The sequence below is a fragment of the Monodelphis domestica genome, chromosome 4 (genome assembly GCF_027887165.1).
Source record: "Monodelphis domestica isolate mMonDom1 chromosome 4, mMonDom1.pri, whole genome shotgun sequence".
Lineage (NCBI taxonomy): Eukaryota > Metazoa > Chordata > Mammalia > Didelphimorphia > Didelphidae > Monodelphis > Monodelphis domestica.
This window is the reverse complement of record NC_077230.1, coordinates 350887383-350914002: the sequence shown is the minus strand read 5'-3', so window position 1 is coordinate 350914002 and position 26620 is coordinate 350887383. Positions and strand designations below refer to the sequence as shown.

The window sequence follows — 26620 nt, the reverse complement described above, 5'->3', positions numbered from 1 at the left end:
CCTGTTGCAAAATGTTGGCTTATAGGAAAGTTAAAGAAACAACAGTTATATATGTTACTGTTGGTGTAAAGTAAATCATTTAGGAAATGTTGATCCCCAGTACAGAGTCTAGATCTAGCGTATGGGCATCCCTAGTGTCAATGTACTATGGAAGGGCAGACATTTGAAAACCACTGACCAAGGATTTTTTTTTTTTAAGGAAGGTGGAAGCTGAATAGTCTCACTTGGCTTCACAGGGCTGGTATTTCCTCTCTGTGCTTCAACTTCTCTTGTTTCTTGATTTCTAGTGCTCTCAGGAACCATGCATAGCCAGCCAAATGGAGAATCAGATCTAGAAAGGTTTTTTGCTCTCTAACTTTTTCTTTACTAATAAGTGCTTTTAAACTTGGTAAATAGTCTCCAGATCAATTTTTATCTGTAACAATTATATGGGGCTGGTGAAGAGCCATCTCATTCCTTCTCTTGGCTTTCTTTCCTATCCCTCTATGAGTTTCTCATGAAAACAGCTTATTAGAAGCAGAAGTTCTGGATTTGGGAGACACACACTAGGGTTGGTGAGATCTCAATTTCATGTTCTTTTAAATTGGACTATTTAGCCTATGGGAATATCAAGATGGAATCTAGAACCCCCAACATTGTAGCAACTTGAGATCTGAAAACCCCCAATTTTAGTTAGCTTGAAAATTGAAGATCTCACCTTTGACCTTGTCACAAGAGAATTTCTACCAAGGGAAATCCCAACTTCACAAGTTTCAGACTAACAATAGACCTTAAAGTACTTTAGGTGGAGCTAGCAGTCTCAATCAACTATGAAGTACCCTCCTTTTGTCCTGGTAGTTTCTCCCTTTGTGTGAAAGTCCTTTAAGGTAACCAATCCCTTTGGTTGGATCTTTCCCTTTTGAGTCCATTGTAATGTAATCAGCCTCTCCCTGATAATCTTGGGGATAAAAATCCCCATTTTCTTTGTAGCCATTGTAAAGTCAATCATATTTCCCTGTCCCTTGGTTCCCCAAAAGGCATGTAAATTCCCCAAATTCTATGGTGCTTTGGAGCTATCAAGCTATCAACTCACAGAGTGATTTCTCCCAGGGATACTTCCCCAGAGTCCCAGGGTGTAGACACTGTAAAAGTTTTGGCACTCAGGCTCTGTGCAGGGGCTGAATATTGAACCTTTCCCCGTCCTGATTAAAGACTTGGTTTTCTGACTACTTTAGTAGTTTTGTATTATTTCCAAGTTAACAGGAGTTAGAAGGTCGGAAAACCTTTTTAGCTGAACTCCAGAGAAACTGGATATTTTGAGTGAAAACATGATTGCTTTTGGCTTTAAAGTAGCCACTGCTTAAAGTGATGAAGGAAGCTTCAGATAGAACTTAAAAAATTTTTAAGAACTTTTTAAGAAAGAGATTAAAAGTTAAGCATTAAATTGAGGGGGAGAATCCTAATCTTACTACATCAGTGAGTGTCTGATGCTTTATGATGGACACAAAAGGGAAAGATCCAGCCAAGGGCAGGGACATGCTGGTGAAGGACTTTGGCCTAAGGGGAGAAACCATTGGGACAAAAGAGATACTTCACTCCTGATGGGAATCATAATCCCCACTTAAACTACTTTAAAGTCTATTGTTAGTCTAAGACTAGTGAAGTTGAACTTACCCTCAGGGAAAAACTCTCTGGTGACAAAGTCAAACCTGGGACTTTCATCTTCAAGCTATGTAAACTGGGGGGTCATTAACTCTTCCTAGGCTACAAGTTTGGGGGACTTCCAGATTCCATGTTGACACCCCATTTTGACCAAGATTTACAGAAATAAATTGCTTCCTTCCTCACGACCCACAGCTCTATGTGAACTCTTAACATCCCATGAAATCAATACTTGATACACTGGGCTTTCCTTTGGGATCCATTTAGGAATTTTTAGAGTCCCTGGGTCATTCCCCATTGTCCAAGCTTTAAAAAAATTCCTCAAAAAGGAAAAAGGGAGGGACTCCTCATTTTCCTTTTGTTACCATTATAAAGCCAATAAACTATCCTTCTCATCCTCAGTCCCCAGGTTCCCTTAAATATATTTATATATATAACCTTCCCAATTTTAATAGCTCCTTGGAGCTATCAGTCTCACCTGGTTAGCTCTCCCAGGGGTCAGTGACCAGAGCAACCAAAATTTCAATCCTCTACTTGCACAGCCCTGTGTGGAGGCCTAATTTAGCCCTGAACCCCTTTCCTTAAAGAGTGTTTTTCCTAACTATTTAATAGTTCTTTGTATTTAATAGTTCTCAAGTATGTATACCAAATTAATAAATTTCTATTTTTATTTATATACTAATTTATGTAATCTTGCATTCTTGCAGAGGGTGCCTGTCTCTAATCTGGGGTTCACTTCAAGTCCCCCCCCTTTTGCCCAATATTGATCTTCATATCTGGGGTCTTATTTAAAGGGATCAGGGATTCTCATTCTCTTCACTCCTCACCCACCTCCTGGAAACTCTTCTCTTTCAGAGACTACAGGGCTTCCCATGGCACCTCATACCTTCCTCTCTCTACATTTACATTTACACCCCTTTTATATGCCCTGCACAAGTCATGATAGTTCCATGCAACAATCCTGATTTAACTGTAGGGCAGCATGTGGCTCTTCTCTGCTAGAAACTCACTGGTCTCCCTTCTGTCACTCTTTCTGTTCTGGACTGCTGCATTCATATTCACTCCATACTTTTCTGTTGTTTTGGGTACTGGAAAAGCAGATACCTCTTCAGTACTGGTTGCAACAAAATTCAGACAATGATGAGTAAGAGGAGAAGCAGAAGATGGCAGAGGAAGCCCTAGGGTCTAAGGAGTCATGGGGATGACCTGAAGACCACAGAGGTGTCACTTTCATGGGCCAAAGTAACTACAGAGAAGTTGTCTATTTTAGTCCTTGAGGGGAGCCACTGAAATGAGCTGTGATTGTGTTTTTAGTGTAGAAAGTTCCAAACTGATGTTGTGCCTCATCACAGAGTAAATATTTTATTTAAAAAGCCTTTATTTTAAGAATTTCGGATTATAGATTTCAAAGGGGAAATATCATGTATTTCAGAAAATCAATTCATCCAACAGTTAAAGTGATTTTTTTTTCTATTATCCATCTCATAAAAATAAGCCTTTGATCCATTTTAATTCTCCATTAGAAACAACCACCAAAGTTTTGAAATGATGTAAATCCAGGAGATGGGTAGATGAGGGTATTAGAAAATAATCAAGTATTTTGTATTCTACAAATGGAATTGAAACATATAGTGAAACTTATTTCTCCCTTTTTTTTTTTAAACCCTTACTTTCTGTCTTGGAGTCAATACTGTGTATTGGCTCCAAGGCAGAAGAGTGGTAAGGGCTAGGCAATGGGGGTCAAGTGACTTGCTCAGGGTCACACAGCTGGGAAGTGTCTGAGGCCAGATTTGAACCTATATTTCTCCCTTTCTGACAAAGAAAAGGTATTAATTGACAATATTAAATTACTCAAAGTCTGAGCATCCTAAAGAATCCCTGTTTCTATGGCAGGGAAGTCACATAGGGCATGCAGTGCAGCCATGGTATTATTAAACCGGAAAAACTATAAAAACTATAAAATAGTCAGAAAAACCACCTCTTAGAATTAAGGAAAGATTGTATTTTGGGAGTCTTCACATTTAGAAGATGCCATATTACTTTTCTCCTTAAAGTTTGTCCAGAAATCTCGTTTCCTATTTTCCTTTTTGTTTGACTCTCTTGGACATATCCAGCACTCATAAAGGGATACTGAAGTTTCCTATCAATATTAGGTTATGCTCCATGTTTTCTGAAAGCTTATGAATTTATAAATATGGATGGGAAAACATTTGGCATATGGTATAGATTGTAGTCCATAGTTCCTTTCATCATCATAACATATTCTTGTTTATCTTCTTTATTTTCAAATGTTTATTTTTGTTTTCTGAGATAGTACTTCTTCCAATGCCTTATAAAGCTTGTCCCATAGAGGCCCCTTTTCCATTGTGGCTCACTCTTAATACTAAAAGAAATTCTCTGTGTGGACCTTGTCCTCAACATTGAGGTAATCCAAGGAAGAGGAACATTTTAAGCAATTTCTTGTAACCAAGAAGGCAAACATGTAGAATATGTCCAGGCTGCCACAGTCATGATCCAGCCCCATTCGCAACTCCAGTGTTCCAGACAGGTGGTGAACGATCAGTCAAAATAACTAAAATAAAATAAAATAAAATAAAATAAAATAAAAAACAAATGGAAGATAGCTTAATCATTACAGCCATAGGATTGCTTTGCATCTCAGCTGCTCCACTTTCCCGATATCTGATTTTTATTTTTATATCCATTGTCTTGGTATGCAGATACACAAATCAAATCAAAGAGAGATAATTAGAAAAGTGACATATTAACTTTTAACAAATCACTTCACTAACATTCTATATTTTTGCATTGAGATTACAGAGAGAATAAAGGTTGCACACAAGATAAATGATTTCGTTCCAGGTGGCTTACTAGGGAGTTTGAGTTACTGATTTGAGTAATTGAGTCACTGAGGAATATTGAAGCTTAGTGTATCCGTACTGTACCTGGACGTTTTGTATGAGCCTCCATGGTTGATTTGTGTGCTGGCTTCATGAGAAAGTTTTGGGCTTGGCCTGTAGCTGCAGTTTCACTGGGAATTATGCACCTAAGTAAAAGTTAACCCACGATAGTCTTTTGGGATTGGGTTTGAGGGTCTGGTCTTTTGGTGATGTTTAGGAGAATTAGGGTTCAGGTGTTTTGCTCTTGAATTATTTCTTTTGAGACTTGGGGGAATAATAATCATGTCAATTCATAGGTAAGGGGCATTGATGAAAGAAGTCATGCAAGGGGGATAGAGTGGGCAGTCACATCTCACCAAGGACCACTCTGTGGTCTCCCCAGCTACCACTAGTGACACTGTCAAGGTGTCATGGACTGATGGCTCCCAGCACCAGGCAAACATAGTTTTAATTTTTTCTTGGTTTATAATTTACCTTCTATCTTAGAATCAATACCGGATATGGGTTCTGAGGCAGGAGAATAGTAAGGGCTAGGCAATAGGGATTAAGTGAATTACCCAGGGACACAGATCTAGGAAGTATCAGATTTGAACTTCCCTTCTCTAGGCCTGAATCTCAATCTAGCTGCCCCCCTCACTACCAACTGCCCTCCCCAACCCCTTAGATACTTGAATCTCTTGCATTATTCACAGTTCTCTCAACTCTTTCCATTGATTCAGTAGTCAGTGTGGCTTCAGTCATTTCCCACTCATCAGCCAAACACAGCAAGTGCATCCCCTCTCCCCAAGGCTAGTGATATCTCTTTGAAGTTGTGTAGTAAAATCACATAAAATCACAGGTAAAAACGCACAAGACGAGCGAGTACTGTACATGCAAAAAGCTTTATTTATTAAGCATGTGCTCCCCAGAGCCGAAACCCGGGACCAAGTGGGCTGGGGATGTCTCTGGGACGGGTCTCCTCAGGGGCCTTCAGAGCTTCTGCACAGCCAGGGCGTACTTGTCTCTGGCAGTCTCTCTGAGGGTACAGACATGGCTTAAGTCCCTGAAGTAATCGTTGTAGTCAAAGGCGTATCCCACCACGTATCTGTCTGGAATTTCAAAGCCAGAGAAGTCCGGGGTATAGCCCAGACTTCGAGGGGTCCTTTTCACCAGCAGGCTGGCCACCCTCACCATCCTGGGGCCATGCTGCTCCACCAGGGGAAGCAGAGCCTGCATGGTTCTGCCCGTGTCCACGATGTCTTCCACAATCAGGACGTTCTTCCCAGCGAGGCTGGAGAGGTCAGCTCCCCCCAGCACTCGCACGTTGCCCGTTGACTGGTCATTGCAGTAGCTGCTCACTCGGATGAAGTCCACCGTTATGGGACTGGCCTGGTCTGAGTTCCTGTTCAGGGTCTCCATGGCATTCAGCAAGTCGGAAAAGAACTTATAGGCCCCCTTGAGGACACAGAGGGCCACGATGTGCTGGCCTCCCATGTCCTGGAGCACGTCGCGGGCCAGCCGCTCAATCCTGTCCATGATGAGCCCATGAGGGATGAACACCTTTTCCAGATCTTGCGCGTAATTCTTCGGGATGCTAAAGCAGTCCAGGTCGTAGCCTGGTGCATCATCTCCAATCTGGATGCTGGGGCTCCTGTTGGCCATGATGCTCTGGACTGCTCAGCTGGGGCTGGGGGGTGGCCAGAAAGAGGGAGAGAGGAGAGAGGAAGAGAAAGGAGAAGAGGAAGAGGAAGAGGAAGAGGAGGAAGCAGTCAGGGAAGTCTTAAGATGTGCCTCTGCCAGCCACAGCTCTGAGCTGAGTCTCACTGATTGCTGTTTCACCACTGGTACCTGCAGAGAGAAGAAGGAGTGTCCAAGTGACATGGCTGAAAAAGCAGTAGGACCCTGGCCAGTGGCTACTAGCTTTCTTTGCCTGTCCTAGTCAGGGTGTCCTGGCTCAACACTTGCCCTTTATCTGGTTCTCAGAATGTTCTCCCCTCCTGCACCCCCTTAATGTTAGCTACAACCTAGGCTGTGGGCAGAGAAATGAAAGGCAACCACATTCCTCTTTCTAGGAGAGGGAATATGAGAGGGAAGATCAGGTGAGAGGGAAGCAAGAGGACTCAAAATGTGAACAAAACTATCTGGAAGAGACCGTGGCCAAAAGAACAGATATTGTCATCAATGCTTTGGCATGACTTGAAATGTGTTCAAGTCATTTGGGTGGAGCAGTAGAGAGAGGGCTAGGCCTGGAGTCAAGAAGACTTCTCTGAGAATTCACAGCTGGCCTGGGGCACTTAATAGTTGTAGGACCTTGGGCAAGTCACCTCACCCTGCGTGTTTCAGTTTCCTAGAAGGGATGCAAAATGAGTCGGAATCTTAGCTTGGTTCATCATCTCCAATCACAATGCATTGCATTGCATGTAAAATGGGCTGGAGAAATGAAACCACTGGCATATTTGCCAAGAAAACACCACATGGGGTCACCAAGCAGAGGATATATCTTAAAATGACCATATCTCAACAACTGAAAAATCTGTCAAATGTCAGACTAGCCTTTCACTATACTTTCCTTCTCTATTGCTAAAAAGCTCCTCTGAGAAGAAAGATCCTGCAACAACCTTCTTCGCCCCCCTGCCCCCAAAAAATGGAAGAAAGAAAGAAAGAAGAAAAAGAAAAGCTAAGAGAAAAATGCCAGGTGAGAATTGAGAATACTGCGCTCCATGGGAATTCTTGGCTACCTATTTCAAAGGTGAAATTAAATGGTTGGACTTAAATAAGATGAAATAATGTGGTTGTTGAAATGATTCTATCTCATGTCCGAAGCTTCTTGACCAAAATACAGGGGAAACAAGGAAGTTGAGAAATGTGAAAGAGGTTAGAGAAGATGCCTATACTAGTCCTCAGGCAGGAGGGCCAGGAGCCAGTAAGCACATGGCCTCCTCCAAGACAGAAGTTAGTCTTTTAGTAAACTAGGGAGGGGATCAGCCTTTTCACTCACCCAACCAAGTAGTCCAGGAGTCAGAGTCTAAGATGAAGTCAGGATGCACACTGCAGTCTCCAATGTAGTTCCCTTGAAGACTATCTCTAAGAGACAACTTCAGTAGAGTGCCCAGCCAAAGGCTTTTATGGTGGTCTCCTGTCCCTGCCCCTTTTCACAGGGGCCAATCACAGTTTCCGAAGTGTCCGGCACCGCCCAAGGGCATTCACAGGTTTCTGGGTTGTCACCCAGTTTGTATTCACAAGTTTCTGAGTTTGTGAACTCTTCAGAGAATTCAAAAGTTTCTGGCAGTTTGAGTCCAAAAAAGGGGAAGCTCTCCAAGTATCTTACTGGCTTCACTAAGTAGGGTGTGAATTCTCTAAGTGGTGTGTGAGCTCCTCCACCTAGTTCAAGCCTCTGTTGCTTCAGTCAAAAGGCAGACAAAAGAGACTTCATCCTGTCTTCACAATCTAGTGTGTTAACCAAAGTTTGAACTTCAACAAGGCAAAGAGGACCAAGGATTCCCTTTTTACAAGGGTAAACTCAGAATAGACAAAGAGAACAGAGAATTTCCTTTCACCCTACGGATTCATTTAGGCTACTAAAAGGAGGCAGTGTGGTGCAGTGAGTAGAAAGAACAATGGAGAAAACTCAGAAATAGAGGATCCGGTTTGGAATCTAGCTTTGTCATTGACCAGATGAAAGGTCATCTATAGCCAGTTTCCCCAATCAACATAACCCAAGAGAATATTCTCACTGAATCAGAATCAGGACACTGCTACCTTTCTATAACATTTGGCCATTCTCAAGACCTTCTGTCCATCTTCATGCATTATCCTACTGGATTCTGAGTCTCCCTCAGTGAGGATGCGAGAGGCACTAAATCCTGATTGGAGAGATGAGGAAAGTGAAGTTTAGGCAGAGTCAGAAACTGGACCTTAGTCATGGAGCCATGACACAGACACTCTGATCAGCCTCATAGTTCTAATGACTCCAAAGGCTGTCCAAAGGCTAACTCTCTTGATTTTTGTAGAACTCCAAGAAAGAAGGTATTTTCCCAGGAGGTAACTTACCTTTGCTATCCTGCTAGGAGTTTTCTTTGTCAGGAATACAGTTCCAGTTGGGTTCTAGGCTCTGAACTTTCAAAGGGAGTCATCATTGGTCTTTTTGATGCCTTTCCCAGATATCTCCACCCCTTTCTTCTTGATAGGGAGATGTCACTTACTGTCCTCTCAAAGAGGGCTCAGGAGAAAAAATGTCTTTGTTTCCCCTCACCTAGGACCACTCTCCCAGCTTGGCAACTCATTGAATGACTTCAAATTCCAAGACACTTTCTGAGTTCTTCCAACTGTTGACTGCTCAGAACCAATGAACAGACACTTCTCTCTTAATCACTTAACCACATAGCTCTCCTCATGAATGAACCAAGACCAGGGCTCACTGAGGGATCTCCTTGTCTGAAGAAGTCACTCCAGGCCCAAGCTTTCGTTTTCCTGCTTTCTGGATTAGATAGTTACCATCCACTGGGAAGGAGTCAAAGCATCCTGAAGAGTCCCTGTTTCTGTGGCAGGGAATTCACATGGGTCATGCAGGGCAGCCATGGTATTGCTAAACTGGAAAAACCACAGAACTATTCAATAGTCATGAAAACCACCTCTTGGAATTAAGGAGAGATTATATTTATGGGGTCCTCCCATTAAAAAATGCCATATTTATTTTCTCCTCTAGTTTCTCCAGAAATCTGTTTCCCATTTTCCCTTTCGTTTGATTCTCTTGGACATATCCAACACTCATAAAGGGATACTGAAGTTTCCTATCAATATTAGGTTATGCTCCATGTTTTCTTAAAGCTTAGAAATTTATAAATTGGGGTTGGGAAACATTTGGTACATCTAAATGTATTCTTTATGGTATAGATTATAGTCTATAGTTCCTTTCATCATCAAAAAATTTTCTTGTTTTTCACTTTTCTTTTCCAATGTTAATTTTTGCTTTGTGAGATAGTACTTCTTCCAATGCCTTATAAAGCTTGTCCCATAGAGGCCCCTTTTCCATTGTGGCTCACTCTTAGTACTAAAAGAAAATCTTTGAGTTGACCTAGTAATCTTAGGAAGAGGAACATTTTAAGCAGTTTCTTGTAACCCAGAAGGCAAAAACATGTACAATGTGGCCAAGTGACCATAGTTTTATTTATTTATTTATTTACTTGTTGGTTTTTATTTACCTGCCATCATAGAGTCAACACTGGATATTGGTTCTAAGGCAGGAGAGTGGTAAGGGCTAGGCAATAGGGGTTAAGTGACTTGCCCACTGTCACACATCTAGGAAGTGTCTGAGGTCAGATTTGAACCTATGATCTCCCTTTTCTAGACTTGTCTGTCTATCCACTGAGCAACCCAGCTGCCCCACCTCCCTACCATCCCAAACCCCACCCCCCAGCCCCCACCTTAGGAACTTGAATCTCTTACATTATTCACAATTCTCTCAACTCTTTCCATTTCTTCAGTAGTCAGAGAGGCTTCAGTCATTTCCCACTCATCAGCCAAACACAGAAAGTGCTTCCCCTCTCCCCAAGGCTAGTGATGTCTCTTTGAAGTTGTGTTGTGCAAATCACATACAATCACAAGTAAAAGCACACAAGAGGACCCCTCCCAGGGGGTAGTTGTTTACATTGCATACTTAGCACCTCCTTTAGCTACTTTGAACTCTGAGCTACTTTCTGAGTGCATCAAAGTGCTCAGAGAGAGACAAACACATCAGCCTCCTCATTGATTACTAAGTGTAAAGTACCCAGAGTGAAGGAGGTTCTAGTTCTCACTTCAAGGCAGGGAGCTCTTTGCCAAATGAACCCACAACAGGACTGATGACAGGAGCTCAGTGTCTGAGTAAACCAGCCCAAGCCCAAGTTTTACTTTTTCTGATCTCTGAACTGGAGAACTCCCATCTACTAGGAGGGAGACAAAGTATGCCCAGGAGCCCTAGTTGCTAAGTCCGTGGGCTCTGCAGTGCAGCCATGGCATCAGAAACAGCAGCTGGAGGGACAAACCAAGGAGTGACCACCCCAGGCTCAGGAATGGTCCTACACAGTGTTGCTCATGTAGATGGCAGACTTTCTGGCTTTGGCTACAGGCTTCTGGTGAAGCCCATGAAACACCCTGGGGCCAAGGCACCTCAGGCAAAAAGAGCCAGCAAAGCTGAGTGTGAATTGTTCAGTTGGTAGACCTTCCAATCAGTGCCATGACCACTCCCCGGTGGAATATGCATTGGTGGCTCCTTGCCCCTATCCCTGTTCAAGGAATGGCCATAACCATCCTATAACATGTCTATGGCCCTTTCAAGGTCCTTGACACAGATGATTTCATTTGAATATGACTACATTCTTTTGAGGCAAGGGCTATTTTCCCATTTTGTGGAAAGGGAACCGATTAGAGACAGTATCTTGTCCAAGTTCTCACTGCTAATAAGTAAGTGTCTGAAGTAGAACTGGAATTCAGCAATCTATCACCTTCTATCTGTCTCAAAATTCCTCCGTTCCCTAGTCAAACCAGCCCTGAATCTGGCTTCCATGACCCGAGACCATGTCCAGAGTTTCTCCAGACTTCCCATTCCATTTCACTTTCTTTTGTATGGGGTACAAATTGAGGGGACCTTGAAATTTTCAAGATTTACCCTCTTTAGCCAATATTTCAGAAACCTGGGAAGCCATTTTCAGAAATGAAATGCTTTATTGAGAGAGAAAGGAAAAGGCCAGACCCAAAAGTTACAAGCTCCAAAAGTAAAAAGGACACAAATCAAAAGATAAAAAGCCCAAGACAAAACCCCCAGCTTACAGAAACACCCCTTATTTATAGAAAAATACAACCTTCAGAATAAAGGACATCATCCTGACACATTCACCCTAGTCAGGTCCAGAAGGAGGTACCCTCCAAATCAACCTCCCCTGGCTAATGGTCAAAGATCAGAATCAGCCCCCAATCTACAGACCAACATTTTGGGAGCAGGATTGATTGGGGGTGCCTTCCAGAGCCTCCCATCCACCTGGACTCCTGGACAGGCATTTCTTCCCCCACCCCCAATGCAAATTACACAGGTTGGGTCAGTAAGAGATGAGAGGGGACAAAGAATACAAAATTAAAGTGTCCAAGGGTTAAGGCTATTAAACCTATCACTAAACTATAGTTTTAAACCTATTTATAGTGAAAATTCAAAGATCCCCAAATATCTTATACAGTATTTTAAATTTAAAAAATTAATATTCAATGCTCCAAGTGTTATATTTAATAATATTTTTAAATATTTAACTTTAAGCAACGGGAAAGTAAAACACTAGAGAATCTGAGAGAGCTCACCAGCCTCCCAAGAGGAAAAGAGGAGAGGGAGGAGCTACCTCCATTAAATACAAACAATGTAATGAGGCACAAAGGCAAAGGAAAAAGGGAATTTGGGGAGGAGGAAAGAATGCTGAGAGATGAAGTCCAAAAGATACAAAATTTCCACTTATACAATCTAGTAAAGACATTAGTTGTTTCTCTCTCACTCAGGTCAAAGGTAATTAAAAGGGCATTGTCTTCTGAATGGGGTGGGGCAATCCTATCCTGTTAGGGATGCTGTCTCTGAGAGATCTACTTTACTAGATCTTTCTGGAGTCCTGGGCACATACATTTTGGAGATTTTAATATTGCCAATATAGTTGAGAATAATACACTAATATCTCACTCCAAACACTTTGGTTTACACCATCAACTGCCTGGCACTTCATCACTACTCTTTGAGACCTAATTTTTCTCCTCTCCACCTTCCTTCCTTCCACCTTCCCAAAAGTACAATAGACATGAAAATAAAAGTTCCCCCTCCTCCCAGGAGCCAATCATAGATTTCAAATTGCCTAGCACTGCTCAGAGGGGCAATGTCGGTGGGATCCATTTCTCACCTTCTACAGGTGTGAACTCTCATCAATAATGTTCATAGTTTCCTGTCTGATTGAGTTTCTGAGGGTGTGAATTCTTTAAGTGCTTTAGGAGCTCCTCCAACTAGTTCGAGCTTCTGTTGATTCAATCAAAAAGTAGACAAAGGAGAGTTAATCCTGTCTTCACCATCTAGGGAGGTACTAATAGGGGTACTTAAGTCATTGTTAACCAAAGTGTGAACTCCAACTAGGCAAAGAGAATAAAGGATTTCCTTTTTACAAGTGTAAACTCAGAGTAGACAAAGAGAACCAAGAATTCCATTTCTCACTTGTACATAGGAAAATGAATTAGATAGCTGAGTAGAAGATGGCCTGGAGTGAGGAGAGACTTCAGGCAGGAGAGATATCTAGAAAGCTATTGCAGTAGCCCAGTGTGAGGCCATGAAGGCCAGTCTGGGGATGATGACAATGGCAGAGAGGAGAACATGGCAATAAGAGAGGTCTTGGGAAGATGGAACAGAAGGGACTTGGCAAGTGATAGGATGTGGGAAGTGAAAAAAAGGAATGTTGAGATAACTATACCTAGGTTGTAAGTCTGGGTGACTAAGGATGATGGAAGTGAATTTAGCAGTATACTTTTTAAAAAAATTTTGAGAAAGGGGGAGAATTTGTTGGGAAAGTTAACAATTTCCAATTTGAAATGTCATCAGGCAGTGGTTTAATAGCCTCAGACCTTCTCATGCTGGAAGTTCACTTTTCTGGAAGCTAGACAGAGATTGCATTCATCCAAATGTGTATTATTTGACAGTTGCTGATCTGGGTTCTGTTTTCTTCCTCCCTTCCATCTGTGAAAATAAAATGCTTGGAGACCCTTCTGAGTAGAGACAGGGCTTTTCTGTAACTGAAGGATCACACGGCCAGCAGTCTCAGGTTTCCTGTCAGTTCAAAACCTGAAACTCGGACCATTGACACTGACAATTTTTTTTAATGGCAAAAAGGGGAAGTTAAAGTGTCAGAGTGAAGGATTATAGGGAACACTCTTGACATGAGTAATAGTGACTAGCCATGGACAGGTCAGAAACACTTTTGATCTGGGCTTCTTTATGGGTCATTCTGACATAGTACATCCCAATTCTCAGAAGCCTTCCAAGAGCTATTGGTCTCCCAGGCTCCAGGCCCCTAAGGGCTCCTATCCTCCATGACTTTTGGGCAATCTTCTGGTCCCTGGAGCCACTTATGTGAATTAATTTGATATGAAGTACATTATAAAATAGATCCAAACACCCAGGATTAACACAGTAACTCACTTGTCATTCATATGTTAACGTACACCTAAAATTACTCTAATGTTACAGACTGTCATGAGCCCAGATCCAGCCCTGCTCAGGGCTGCAGTGTTCCTTGGTAGGTGGAAATGAGAGGCAAAAGGCAGCTGTGGGTATGTATTTGCCTGGGGCAAGATTCTGCAAGAAATGGCTGTTTCAACATGTCCAGCTTTTGCTTTTATTTTGAAACTCATTTTCTTGGCACACAGCTACATTGTTCAATATACATGTTCGAATTAAGATAATTGGAGAAGTGATACATTAATTTTTAACAAATTGTTTGATTAACAGTCTGAGATCATTCTATATCCTTGTATTGTAACTGTTGATTCTGACTGGATACACAAAGGTTTTGCACAAGATATGATTTTGCCCCAGGGGCTTAATTTTCTCATTATTCTGTGAGGAGCCTGAGATTAGACAATCAAGGAAAATCACTTATTACCTTTAATAAAAATAGATTATCAAAAGAAAATGATCTTTGTTTCCAGCAAATAATGTTTGGAAATGACCAAATAAAATAATGTTAAATATAAAAAAAAATAGATTATCAATCAGAAATTCTAGAGACAATTAATAATCATGTAGAAGGGATCAAAGTGGTACTCATCATTTTTCAGGGTTTGTTGGGGAATTGAACCAAAATCTAGATTACTGACTCATAGCTTATGCAAGGGATCCCCAAACTATGGCCCTCGGGCCACATGAAAATCCCTGAGGCTATTTATCTAGCCCCACTGAACTTCAAGAAGGGTCACCTATTTCATTGGTGGTCAGTGAGAGGAGATCCACATCCTGTGCTACTGGAGTACTGTATGTGGTGGCCCTGCAAAGTGTGGAGACGCTCACGTACAGTACTACCTCTGGTGACATAATCTTTTGCATGGCACCTTGTTCTGAGAGTAACTGAATGAGAAGGAGGTGACATGCAAAGGATTATGTGGCCTCACAATGGAAGACATCAACATGGTGAGCTGCGATCTGGGGCAGGGGATTCTGCACTGTATATACTGTTGCCCAGTATAGAGGTGGCTTTGATGGCCCTGTGCAAGGTGTGACAGGCCCATCATAGACTGTGCTGCAGCTTGTCCTATCCCAGACAGTAGTATATAGAATTGTTCATAGTTGTTTTTTTTTTTATACTCTGGCCCTCCAATGGTCTGAAGGACAGTGAACTGGCCACCTGTGTAAAAAGTTTGGGGACCCCTGGCTTATGCATTATGCTGACATTTAAAAAAAACATTTGCTCTTTCCTCTTCTCTATGATGATTCCATTGAAAAGAATTCTTTTTCTTTCTTTCCCCACCCCCCCTTCTTTTTTAAAATATCACCATCCTTTCCCCTTCCACAAGACTGGAAGTCATATAAGAGGTTAGATCTGTTTGAATACAGTTGTATATCCTCATCATAGATATGATCATTGAATGTATGGGAGCTAATGATCTCCAAGTGAAATAATACAGAGGGACCAGAGAAGAGGACTCAGCACAGGGCCTCAGTGGACTCCCCCAGCTGAGAATCCAGAAAAGGGCACTGATGTGATCAGAGGGGAAAGAGAAGAGAGAAATATCAGGGAAATGTCAGATGACTCACTTTGCATCTTCTACCCTGCCTGGTTTCAATTCTATGGAACAGTGATGCCCCTGTGACAGTGAGGAAAATTAATATTAATAATCAATGGGATCCATCCTTTTCCCTCTGATTTTTGTCAAGACCCCTCTGCTGAAAACGCAGGCAGTCTCTTAAGTGTGGGATGTGATCACCCCTAGGCACCAAAGCATCTACCTGGGCAGGAACCCTTACTTTAGCTTATGGCTAAAATAGAGCCAACTAGGGTGACATGTCCCTTTGTCTTTAATTCTCCCCTTACCACAATTTGGAAAGCTCTAATCTAGAAAAGGAAGCCTGAGCCAAGAAAAGCTTGCATGAGATAGTTTATGTTTTCTGGCCAAGATTGCTTAGAGACCAGCTAACACTCTACTCCTTAAGTGCCAGAGAGGGGATACTCTGCTACATTGACAAGCCATTTCCCCTAGGTGTAGATTGACCCTCACAAGTTGAGCGTTATCCCTCCCTCTCCCAACAACAAGGCAATGGAGAGGAGATGAGAAGGCTTGGCTTATCTCCTCATTAAAATATCCAAAATCAGGATGGTCAGGAAAGGATTCAATAATAACTAGTCAGTTCAATCTGAAGGAAGACACATTTAGGTATAAAACTGATGCTTCCTCTAGGTTTTTGGAGGAAATGGGGACATGCTTTTGACGTGTCCTTTATTAACAGATTTCATGCCTTGTTCGGAAATGATATTACATCCAGAGAAATGACTTTGTATTGTTTTATTGGTTAAATTTCACAAGCCACACTGTGTGTTCTGTAAAGATTAAAATTTAGGGGAGACTGAGGTAAGATTGAAATTAGTTTCTCTCTACAAGGAGTATTATATTTTTAGAGGTTTATTGAAGATTAAGGATTAAAGAAAATATAGGATAAGAAAGCACGTGACTAGGCCAGAGAGAGATCTAGTCAAAACCTCACCAACATTATGAAAAAAGCCACGTCTGCTTGCAAGCGGAAAACAGGGAAGAAAAGAGCCACAAAAGCCTTTGCAATCAGGTTAAATACCCCATCTTGTTCTCGGCCCAGGTGAGGTTTTCAGTGAGATTACAAAGCATTCTGGGGCAGTGGAGCAAGGGCTTCTGGGGATTGAAGTCCTGGATTTGAGTCTATTTTTTACAATTTCCCCATGTGATCATTTTTGGAAAAAATTAATTTTTTTCCCCAAAAGGATCATAAAAACATAATCAACTTAAAGATTACAATAATGTGAGGATAAAAGAAAAAAGAACAAAACCAATAATTGCTGAACACATTGACAGAAAGCCAGTTAGGGGGCAGTCCCCTTTGGCATGAAAGTATACATACAAATAAATGTTCAATCAAATACACCCAAAGTTCATTTTTGTTCAGCTGGCTGGTCTGGAGGCTTCTTCATGGTGTCTTCTCCAACAGTTCAGTTCTGGATTCGGAGAGGTATCATGTAAACTTTGCAATTTAAATAATAATATTTTTTTTTACATTTCCCTCGTGTTGTGGGTGATTGAAAAATACAGGGTCACTTAGGGATGCATGGCTGCAGTATGAGGTATATGAATCAATTGGTAAGAGAAATGAAAAAGATATCAGAAAAATCCAAAAAATGAAAAAATACTGTATGAAAATATAGACTATCAAAGTCTTATGTGTAAAAATTCCAAGTAAAGGAAAAATAAATCTATAACAGTTCCTTGAATCAGGGCCCAATCAAAATGATCTAAGCAATGATGCATTTACCCAGTCAGTAGCCAGGACTACAGAAAGGTACCACACTATGAAAGGCAGAAAAGGAAGGGACCAGATTATAGAAGCCTAGTAGGAGCCAAGTTTGGGGATACTTGTCTGTGAGTATCTTCAGAGTGAGTGTGGACACAAGGAAGGTCTACATCTTAACATAAGTCAAGTATCACAACCCCCAAGTCTCACATTAGGTTCAACACCTTTGTATTGGCCTAGAGGTGCATCAATCCATCCTGGATTGGCTTTTCTTTGGCTCTGTGCAATGGCTTTTTTGTGTATATCTTATCCTGGAATCAGACAGAATCATTAAGCAAAGTTCCATAATTTCTTTAAATAATTAGTGGCATCATTTTTATAGTCACAAGCTTTTTCAGGCATGCATTAGCAAATGTATTTTAAACTTATAGTACTGCAAAATCAAAAAGTTAAAGAAAATCTTAATACTGGTGACATGGGGGCAGCTGGGTGGCTCAGTCGATTGAGAGCCAGGCCTAGTGATGGGAGGTCCTAGGTTCGAATCTGGCCTCAGACACTCCCCAGCTGTGTGACCCTGGGAAAGTCACTTGACCCCCATTGCCTAGCCCTTACCACTCTTCTGCCTTGGAGCCAATACACTGTGTTGACTCCAAGATGGAAGGTAAGGGTTTAAAAAAAAAATACTGGTGACATGTGCTTCAAATATTAAGAGAGAAAAAATAGTATATTGCACATGCAAGAAAAATATAATAATAAAAGAGCTTTAAAAATTCAAAAATATAGCTTATAATCATTGACACTCTGTGTCAGCTAAGAAAATGTAGAATACAAGGCTTTCTCACCAAAAATGAGATACATTTCCTCTTCATGTCTGGCCATGCTCCACTGTGACAATAGCAAACAAACACACTTCCATATTTCACATAATTTGCTGTATGACATTTTTTTAAAAGCTTATGAATTAATAGATATTTGTTATAAGTTTTTACAATCATAGCAAATCTTTCAACCTTGGTGAATAAACATATTTTTAAACAAAGTAAAACTCATCTTGGGTTTTGAACATAATCAAGAAATCTATATAGGATTCTGGTGGAAGTAAAGTAGTGAGCTGAAGAGTATAAATAAGAGATGCTCCTTTCTTGGAGGCTTTTTTAGGTGTACAAATGCCCTGAGATTAACTGCCCCAACTTCCATTCACATATTTAGAAATGTGGGAAGGTTGGGAGCTATAAAATGTATTTCACTTCAGCTACTGGAGTGAGTCTTACCTTCGGGAGGGGCAGGCAAAATTGACCAGAGATTGTTAAAAATTCCAAAAATCATATTTTAAAAACCCTTAAAATCATTTGAGATATTTAGCAAGGAAGTTTTCCAAAGGTTGTTATAGCAATTGTAACCAGTTCTGAAGGAGTCCATCTATCCTCTATGTGACAATTTACAAAGGCAAAAATAGAAAAGCTGCTTTTTTTTTTAATATGAGCTTATTCAATAATATTTGTTCAGCACAGTTATAGGGGGAAAACAACAGAATTTTAAAACTCAGTACATTAAATGAACAGTGTAACAGAATAATATTGAATCCAGTAATATATGAACTTAAAATCACAAAGTTATATCTTAAACAAAACAAATAGTAAAATGCAATACAATACAGAGATTTTTTATAAACCATTGGAGTCTGAAATGCCTTTGAAATATAGCTTCTAGTCTCTCTTAAAATTCCTTGGGTTATTATCCATTTAAATGTCTATTGTCTGAAGGCAGAGTGGTAAGGGCTAAGCAATAGGGGTTAAGGGACTCATCCATGGCCCCACAGCTGGGAAGTTAAAATCTGAGGCCAGATTTTAACCCAGGACCGCACGTCTTTAGGCCTGGCTCTCAGTTCACTGAGCCACCAATTTGCAAATTCAAAGTTAAAGTTGAATCTTTTACTGACACACAGGTGAAGACAATAAAATTACCAGAATGGTCAAAAGGTATCCTTTTAAATATCCCATTGCTTTTAAGTTCCTATTTGGAAAAGTCTGTTTCTTCTCTTTCCCCTGCTATGATCCCCCCACGTGGTCAAACCCACGGCCACTCAGAGGCTTAGCCTAAGGGAAAATTACCTGTTCTCCTTTCCCTCTTGTCTCTCCCCTCCACCCATGTGGCCAATACCCCAGTTTTTTGTTTTTTTTTTACCAGCTAGTTTTTTATCCTGAAGAAACTGGATCTGCTCCAGCAGCCTCGGTTCTGGGGCTGGGGCGATGAGCCATCTGGGTCAGAGGCCAGTTTTTGCTGGACTGGAATTGGCTGGGCCAGATGGGCGAGAGACCACAGGGTTGGGCCGGGGCAGGAATGCAGGGCCAGGAGCCAGAGCACCAGGTGAGGATGGAGAGGTGTCAGGATCAGGGGCTGCAGGCAGGAATACACGCAGGCAGGGAGAAGCAGCCGGGAACCAGGTGAGAGGCAAATAGCAAACAGGCAGGCAGGGCCGGGAGCTAATGGCTGCAACTAGCAGCAGCTTTGCGAGGGTAAAAAAAACCTCGGCCAGAGAAACGTGGATCAAAAAAATTTCTAGGCACTAGCTATTAAAAGCTGGACTTAAGATCAGAAAAGAATCAGAAGATTGAAATATTTCGTTTTCCCGAAGTGGTTACGCCAACTGTAAAGATTAAAATTTTAGAGGATACTAAGGCAAGATTGAAATTAGTTTTTCTCTGCAAGGAGTATTATATTTTTAGAGGTTTATTGAAGATTAAGGATTAAAGAAAATACAGGATAAGAAAGCACATGACTAAGCCAGAGAAAGGCCTAGACAAAACCTCACCTACATAATGAAAAGAGCCACGTCTGCTTGCAAGCGGAAAACAGGGAAGAAAAGAGCCACAAAAGCATTTGCAATCAGGTTAAATACCCCATCTCATTCTCGGCCCAGGTGAGGTTTTCAGTGAGATTACAAAGCATTCTGGGGCAGTGGAGCAAGGGCTTCTGGGGATTGAAGTCCTGGATTTGAGTCTATTTTTTTCAACTCAATGGTTTCTTCTCCCTACCTGCCTTCTTTTGTGTGTTGTTTCCCCTTTTAGAGAATACTTATATACTCTTTTGATTTTTTATTCTTTTAAAACCCTTAACTTCAATCGTAGAATCAAAATTGTATATTGCTTCTAAGGCAGAAGAGCAGTAAGGGCTAGGCAATGGGGGGTAACTGACTTGCCTAGGATCACATAGCTTGGAAGTATCTGAGGTCAGATTTGAACCCAGGACCTGCCATCTCTGGGTCTGGCTCTCAATCCACTGAGCCATACAGCTGCCCTGGTATCGTCTTTTTAAACTGTGATTATATACTTTTTTTTAGAACTGTCTTCTTTCATATTAATTGTATCCCTACTTTCAACATACTAAGTGCTCTATAGTTGTTGATTGGATTGGACTGGAGAAAAGGAGAGGTGCTCTTTTGCTGGGAGCCATCAGATCACTACGCTTTGACAGTCACTCGTGGTAGCTGGAGAGACCACAAAGTGGTCCTTGGTGAGATGTGATTGCCCACCCAACCCCCTTCACATGACCTCTTTCATCAATGCCCCTTACTTATGAATTGGCAAGGCCAAGCCCAAAACTTTCCCACTCACAGAAGACTATTCTCATGAAGCCAGCACACAATTCAATAATAGAGGCCCATACAATATGTATAGTGTAAAGATTAAAATTTAGGGGAGACTGAGGCAGGTAGAAATTAGTTTCTCTCTGCAAGGAGTGTTATATTTTTTAGAGGTTTATTAAGGATTAAGGATTTAAGAAAATACAGGATAAGGAAAACCTGCCTAGGCCAGAGGCCTAGACAAGACCTCACCTACATTATGGAAAGAGCCACGTCTGCTCCAAAACGGAAGTCCAAAAAGAGAAAAGAGCTCAAAAGCCTTTGCAATCAGCTTAAGTACCTTCTCAATCTCGCCCACCTCAGAATTCCGTGAGATTACAAAGCATTTTGGGGAAGTGGAGCAAGGACTTGTGGGGATTGAAGTCCAGAGTTCAAATCTCAATTTTACAATAGGTACAGTACAGGTACACTAAGCTTCAATATGCCTCAGTGACTCGACTTCAGAAACCAGTAACTTGCCAGTGAGAAACTCCCTAGTAAGAACCCTGAGAAATGACTAGTGTATAATTGAATTGTGCTCCAATACCCAGGGTATTGAGAAAATTAAGCCACCTGTGGTGAAATAATTTATCTTGTATTCTGTCTGCAATCACAATTTGTTAAAAGTTAATGTGTTTCACTTTTCTAATTATCTATCTTTAAACATGTGTGTTAGGTAATGTAACCTGCATGCCAGGAAAATGGGTATAAAAATAAAAATCAAGCCTGGGAATGGCAGAGCAGCTGTCAAGATGCAAAGCAGTCCCATGGTCATAATGACTAAACTGTCTTCTGTTTGTTATTTATTTTGACTGATCATTCACCACCAGTTGGGAATCCTGAAGTAGTGAGTGAGATTGGACTCTGCCCATGGCAATTAAGAAGTCAGGGCTAAATATATACATCTGTGACTTCTCAACCTAAGGATGAAAATTGAATCCTTGGAAGCTAGTGAGAATCCCAAGTGAAAAAGATATATAGAGTATTATTCCAAGATGGAAGGTATGAATTACATGTTTCAAATTTTAAAATAAAAAGAGCTTTCTTTTGATTGCTGTAACATTTAAAAGAGTGGGAGCCATAAACTGAAATAGTTAAAATGGTTGAAAACTTAAATTGTAGTAGATATAAGAGTGGGTGAGTAAATTGTGAACGTAGGAAATATGTTTTCACCACAGTGTCTTGTTTTAAATCAAATATAAGGTGGTCACCAGGGAAATATTCCCAATTATGAATATACCCAAGTCAACTGGGTTTTATAGAGAATTTAATTTAATACAAATAAAATGAGGAATTAAAGAAAGAGAGAAAGAGTAAGAAAGGAATAAATATGAAGGGCCTTAAGCCAACATGGCCTAGACCTGAGTCTTAAGAGAGAGAGATCAGTCAGTCTTTTATCACTCACCACAAGATCTAAGCAAGGATACAGACACCAGTTCAGCCAGCCATCCTTCTCCAGAGAGGGATTCTTCTGACTGTCCTCAAGAGCCTCTTCCAAGAGACTCCTTAGAGACTTTTTCCAGAGCCTCCTTAGAGCACTCTCCTTCTAACAGCCTCCTTAGAGACTGTTTTTTAAGAGACTCCTATTCAACAGACTGTCCTTTTCTTATATAGGGGGTTTTCTCCGATGTCACCTCCCCTAAGTTCTTCCATCTACCAATCACAGTAGACATTTTCCAAAGGACAGCCCATTCTCAATTCACACCTGAGTAGACTAATCATTTTAGTAATCCAAACCTGAGTAGGCTAGAATCTCTGTGTAAGTTTTTTCCTCTTTGCTCCTTGTAAGTTCACAAGTTGCCTGACCTTTATAGGTACTTAGCACCCCTTTGTATTAATTCTAAAAATAGGCATGGCTTAAGTATGTGTTTAAGTACTTTTCATTGTTCAGCAGAGTTTTCTCCCCTAAAGCAGGCTTAAATACCGGTGGAGTAGAGGTCTTCACATTTTAGATCTAAGTAGCTTCACTGTTTAAAATGGGGAATGGTCCCAATAGGGAATTGTCCCAATGAAAAATTCCCCAATGGGGAATTTTTTAACATTCACAAGTTTGAGAAATTTCAAGATTCACATTGCTTACCATCTAAATGGCTACTTTTACTGCTAACCCTAAATATTTAAAAATTAAAGTAAGTCAGTATTTCTCATCTACTAGCATTTCAGGACAAAAAGAAAGGAAGGAATGAAAGGGAAGAAATAAGCATGTTTTAGTCACCCACTGTGTGCCTGGTTCTGTGCTAAACACATATAATTTGATTCTGTATAGATGATATTGGATGGGATAAATTTGATGGATATTAGATAAGTAATAGATCAGGTAGTTATCTTCCTTTGACTACCCTCCTCCCTTTTTATCTCCCTTGCTCCCTCTTCCAGTCTCTCTTCTTCCCTTTCCCTCTTCTTCTTCAGCCTAATTCTAAGTCACTCAGGGTGAGCTATGATATTTCAGAGGAAATACTCTTTTCTTTAACTCAAGTATAGTTTTATTGGGGGAAAACAGGAAAAGATGGAGGATTCAGGTAAGTGGGTTGGGATTTCCCTATTATCTACAGTGAGTCTTAAGTTAGAGGACATTGAGAGAAATGGCAATTCAGTCACTACCATGAAACAGAGCTAGTCAGAGTGAGATACGTGGACTATTGCCCTTGTTTTTCTGCCTTCAAATCAGCCAGGCCACCTCCAACTTGATTATCCCAGGTCCCAGAGATAAACCCCAGCTTGTCCCTTCAAAGTCACCACCATCAGCCAAGAATCCCAGAAAATCAGTCAGCAGTTGGCTCTAGCCTTCAACTGTTTCCCAGTAACGTTCCAAATGGAATCTTCGTTTAATTGATAGCTGATCAACCTCCAGCCATTGCTTCTTGTCCTTTTGCATGCCTTATAATTTCTCTCTTCTTCACAATTCCCACAACAAGCTTAGGGGTAGGTGGCAATGTTATGCTCATTTTCCAATTACGGGAACTGAGGAAGATAGATACTAAGGGTCACACCCAGGATCATACAGTTAGTTATAGTTGAGATCCCAAATACAACTATATTCTTTCTCCCTCTAATGCATTATAATCAAAATTAATGTGCTCTAACAGCCAGTCAATTGTGCTGGAATATCCAAATTGGGCCTATAACATTATCCTTTTTAGACATACCTTTCCTCCACCCCCAATCTTATCCTACCATTCAAGTAAAGAGAACTGCAACAGATTGGAATGAATTCATATTTTAAAACTTTCTCTGACATTCAACCCCAAAATGACACATTTCTCCTTAAAGTAAATTTTTATTGATACATTTTGAAGGGTTGTTTTTTTTCCCTCATGACCAGAATTTCTCCCAGGATTCATCCATCATCTTCTACAGAGAGCCATTTTTACAAACAGATCATATTTATTGCAGAGGAAAAAATAGAAAGGAGGGGGAAAAAAGGTCAAACTGATCAATACATTGAAAAAAAAATGGCAGTGGTGTCTTGAAAAATCCCTCCTCCAGCAAAGAGAATGGAGTGGATGCTAGCACCGGATAAGAAGGTGTGTTGAAGGCTCCTCCAGACTTGATGAAAAAGACTGTTCTACAGGCATTCTTCACAAGCCACTGACAAAACTTGTCAAGGACTTACGCAGTCTCTGAATTGGGCAAGGAGGAAAGTGGAACCTCTTTTGTACCTTTTCCCAAGCAGGAAACAGTATATTGAGGGATGATCTAATTAATGGTGTCATTAGTACTAAGAGAAGAAAATTCTAGAAGCCAGTTCTCATGATTTTGTATGAAGTCGAAGGATACATGCTTGACTTTTGTAGCATTTGTGTTGCTGTTCATGTTGGGTGCCTGATGGCTGATGGCATGATTCGCCACATAAGCAAACCTACTAGGACCAATATGAAAGCCAGGATAACAAAGTAAATAAATCTGTATACATAGTAGCAACATGTGTGGCCAGGTTTTGACTCTGGTATCGAATGTATCACCACAGGGATTTTCCGATCTTGATAATCCAAAGTCAGTGCCCATGTCTCATTCATTAGATTTTCCATTGAAATGATCTGAGTATGGGCTCTTCTAGTACAAATCCCCAAAGTGATATCTCAGGTCCTGAGGCAATGATTTCTCTTCCACCACTTGCACCTGTAAAGAGAACAGTTAATGTTATAGGAGCTTTAAACTGGTCAAAATGGCCATTTGGGCCCAGGCAGTGGCTGCTTATACTAGAGCTTTTTCAACTGTTGGCCTTAAACTTCCTGAAGTATCAGGGGATACCAGCTGATGCCTCCCCCTTTATCTGGTAGCCAGATGTTTGCTCTGCCTCCACCCTTTGCTGCTAAATCACTGAGAAGGGGATCCCTTGTTTTCTTCAGTTCTTCTGTGGGTTAGCTCAAATATAGCTTGGAGATGTGAAAGAGGCAGCTGCTAGTGTACGTTCCTTTTTCTGGGAGTTGGACTGTGAAATGGAAGAAATATAAGTCAGAGCATCGCGAGAGGGGAAAGTCAAGTGATCTCAGGACACTGCTGGCCAAAGGGAACAAATAGAGTCATCAATGCTTTGCTGGCATGTGTTCAAGTCAGTTAGGTGGAGAAGTAGAGAGAGGAGTCAAGAAACTTCTGTGAATTCACATCTAGCCTGGCAGACTTCATCAAATGACTGTAGAAAAGCAACTACAATATTGTTCAACTCTCAGGTGTAAAGATGAATTTAGAGTTGTACTAGATTCTAGATTTAATCTAGATTTCAATCTAGATTTAAATTGTGGCCAATTAAAATTCCCAAATCAGTCTGGAAATTTATGGTAATTTACTTAAATTAGAGGGAAGGAATTTAAGGAGAAGGAGGAAGGAGGATATAGGATTTCTCCTGCATGGCCTATGCCAGGGGGAGTTTTAAACTCCCTGCCTCTAGGTCTCTGAAGAAGATTAGAGGCTTCTGAGGGGAAAAGGTTGGAAAGAAAAGGAGGAAACTTCAGCCAGAAACTCACCAGCGAACCGGACAATACCTTGTACGAACACTAAGATGCTGAAAGGCTCAGCAAGCAGCTCTCAGCTAACTCTTCTCCCCATCAATCAGGGAAAGATCCAGAGAGTGAGTTCCTCAGGGCTGAAAAAAATCTGATATAGACCTTTCACCCTTGTGTCTCCACCTCTAAATTTTCACATCTACCAATCACATCAAAGGCTTTTTCTCCAGGACTGCCCGTACTTTTAGTTCTCACCTTTTGATTAACTCTTTAGAGTTACTTCACAGTTCTTTGTTAAGTTCACCTTTTGGTCATTAATTTAACCTTTATAGTTATTTAACACCTTTTTGTATTCCATCTAAAAATAGCTTAAAGTTCTAGCTTCAGTGTAAGGTGAGAACTCAGTACCTTCATTGTTCAATCAGGAGATTACAACTTTATCTTCCCCTAAGCTAAGGTAGGTCTAAGTAGGGTGGATTAATTGTAAAGTTCACACAGGACAGCTTTTCATGAGTTTCCTTCTCTGCCACAGATGGGCAAAGGGATTGTGACACAAAGATGTTAAGAATCCCGGATCTGAACCATCCAATGGTCCATCTCATCCTCTGAGCCTCATTTCCGTGGTCCTCTGCAGGCACAACTTCACCTCTATGCTGAGCTTTCCTTTGGCATCACCCAATGCCTTTGCAGCCACTTAGCCTGAATGTCCCAGAGCTCTCTCAGACACAGCATGTCTAAAAAAAGTGCTTCTCATTCCTTCTAAACACTTTGCTATTTCCCTAGGATTAACCTTCCCCAGGACAGTGCAGGGCACCACAATCCTCGAGGTCACCCAGGCTCCTGTGCCAGCCTCATTTCCCCACTTGCCCTCCCTCCAGGGAGCCAATCTCTGGTGAAGTCTTGTCCATCCCATCTTGAACCCTCCCATCTCTCCTAGGTGCCCCCTGCTCTGTACACACACCAGCACACTCCTGTGAGTACTGTCTCCCTCTTTCCTCCCTCATCCCTGGCAAAC

At 41.1% G+C, this 26620-nt stretch overlaps 1 protein-coding gene across 1 annotated transcript; it reads right to left on the bottom strand.

Moving 5' to 3' along the window:
* Positions 1-5375: 5375 nt before the first annotated feature.
* LOC100018088 (hypoxanthine-guanine phosphoribosyltransferase-like) lies at positions 5376-7800 on the bottom strand. The gene is made up of 2 exons (XM_056825898.1): positions 7519-7800; positions 5376-6368 (listed from the first exon to the last, which is right to left on the bottom strand). The coding sequence occupies exon 2, from the start codon at positions 6180-6182 to the stop codon at positions 5511-5513; it is 672 nt and encodes a 223-aa protein (XP_056681876.1). The 5' UTR covers positions 6183-6368; positions 7519-7800; the 3' UTR covers positions 5376-5510.
* Between the last annotated feature and the right edge of the window lie 18820 nt (positions 7801-26620).

Coding starts and splice junctions, on each gene's coding strand:
- LOC100018088 (XM_056825898.1), bottom strand. CDS start 6,182: ATGGCCAACAGGAGCCCCAGCATCCAGATTGGAGATGATGCACCAGGC.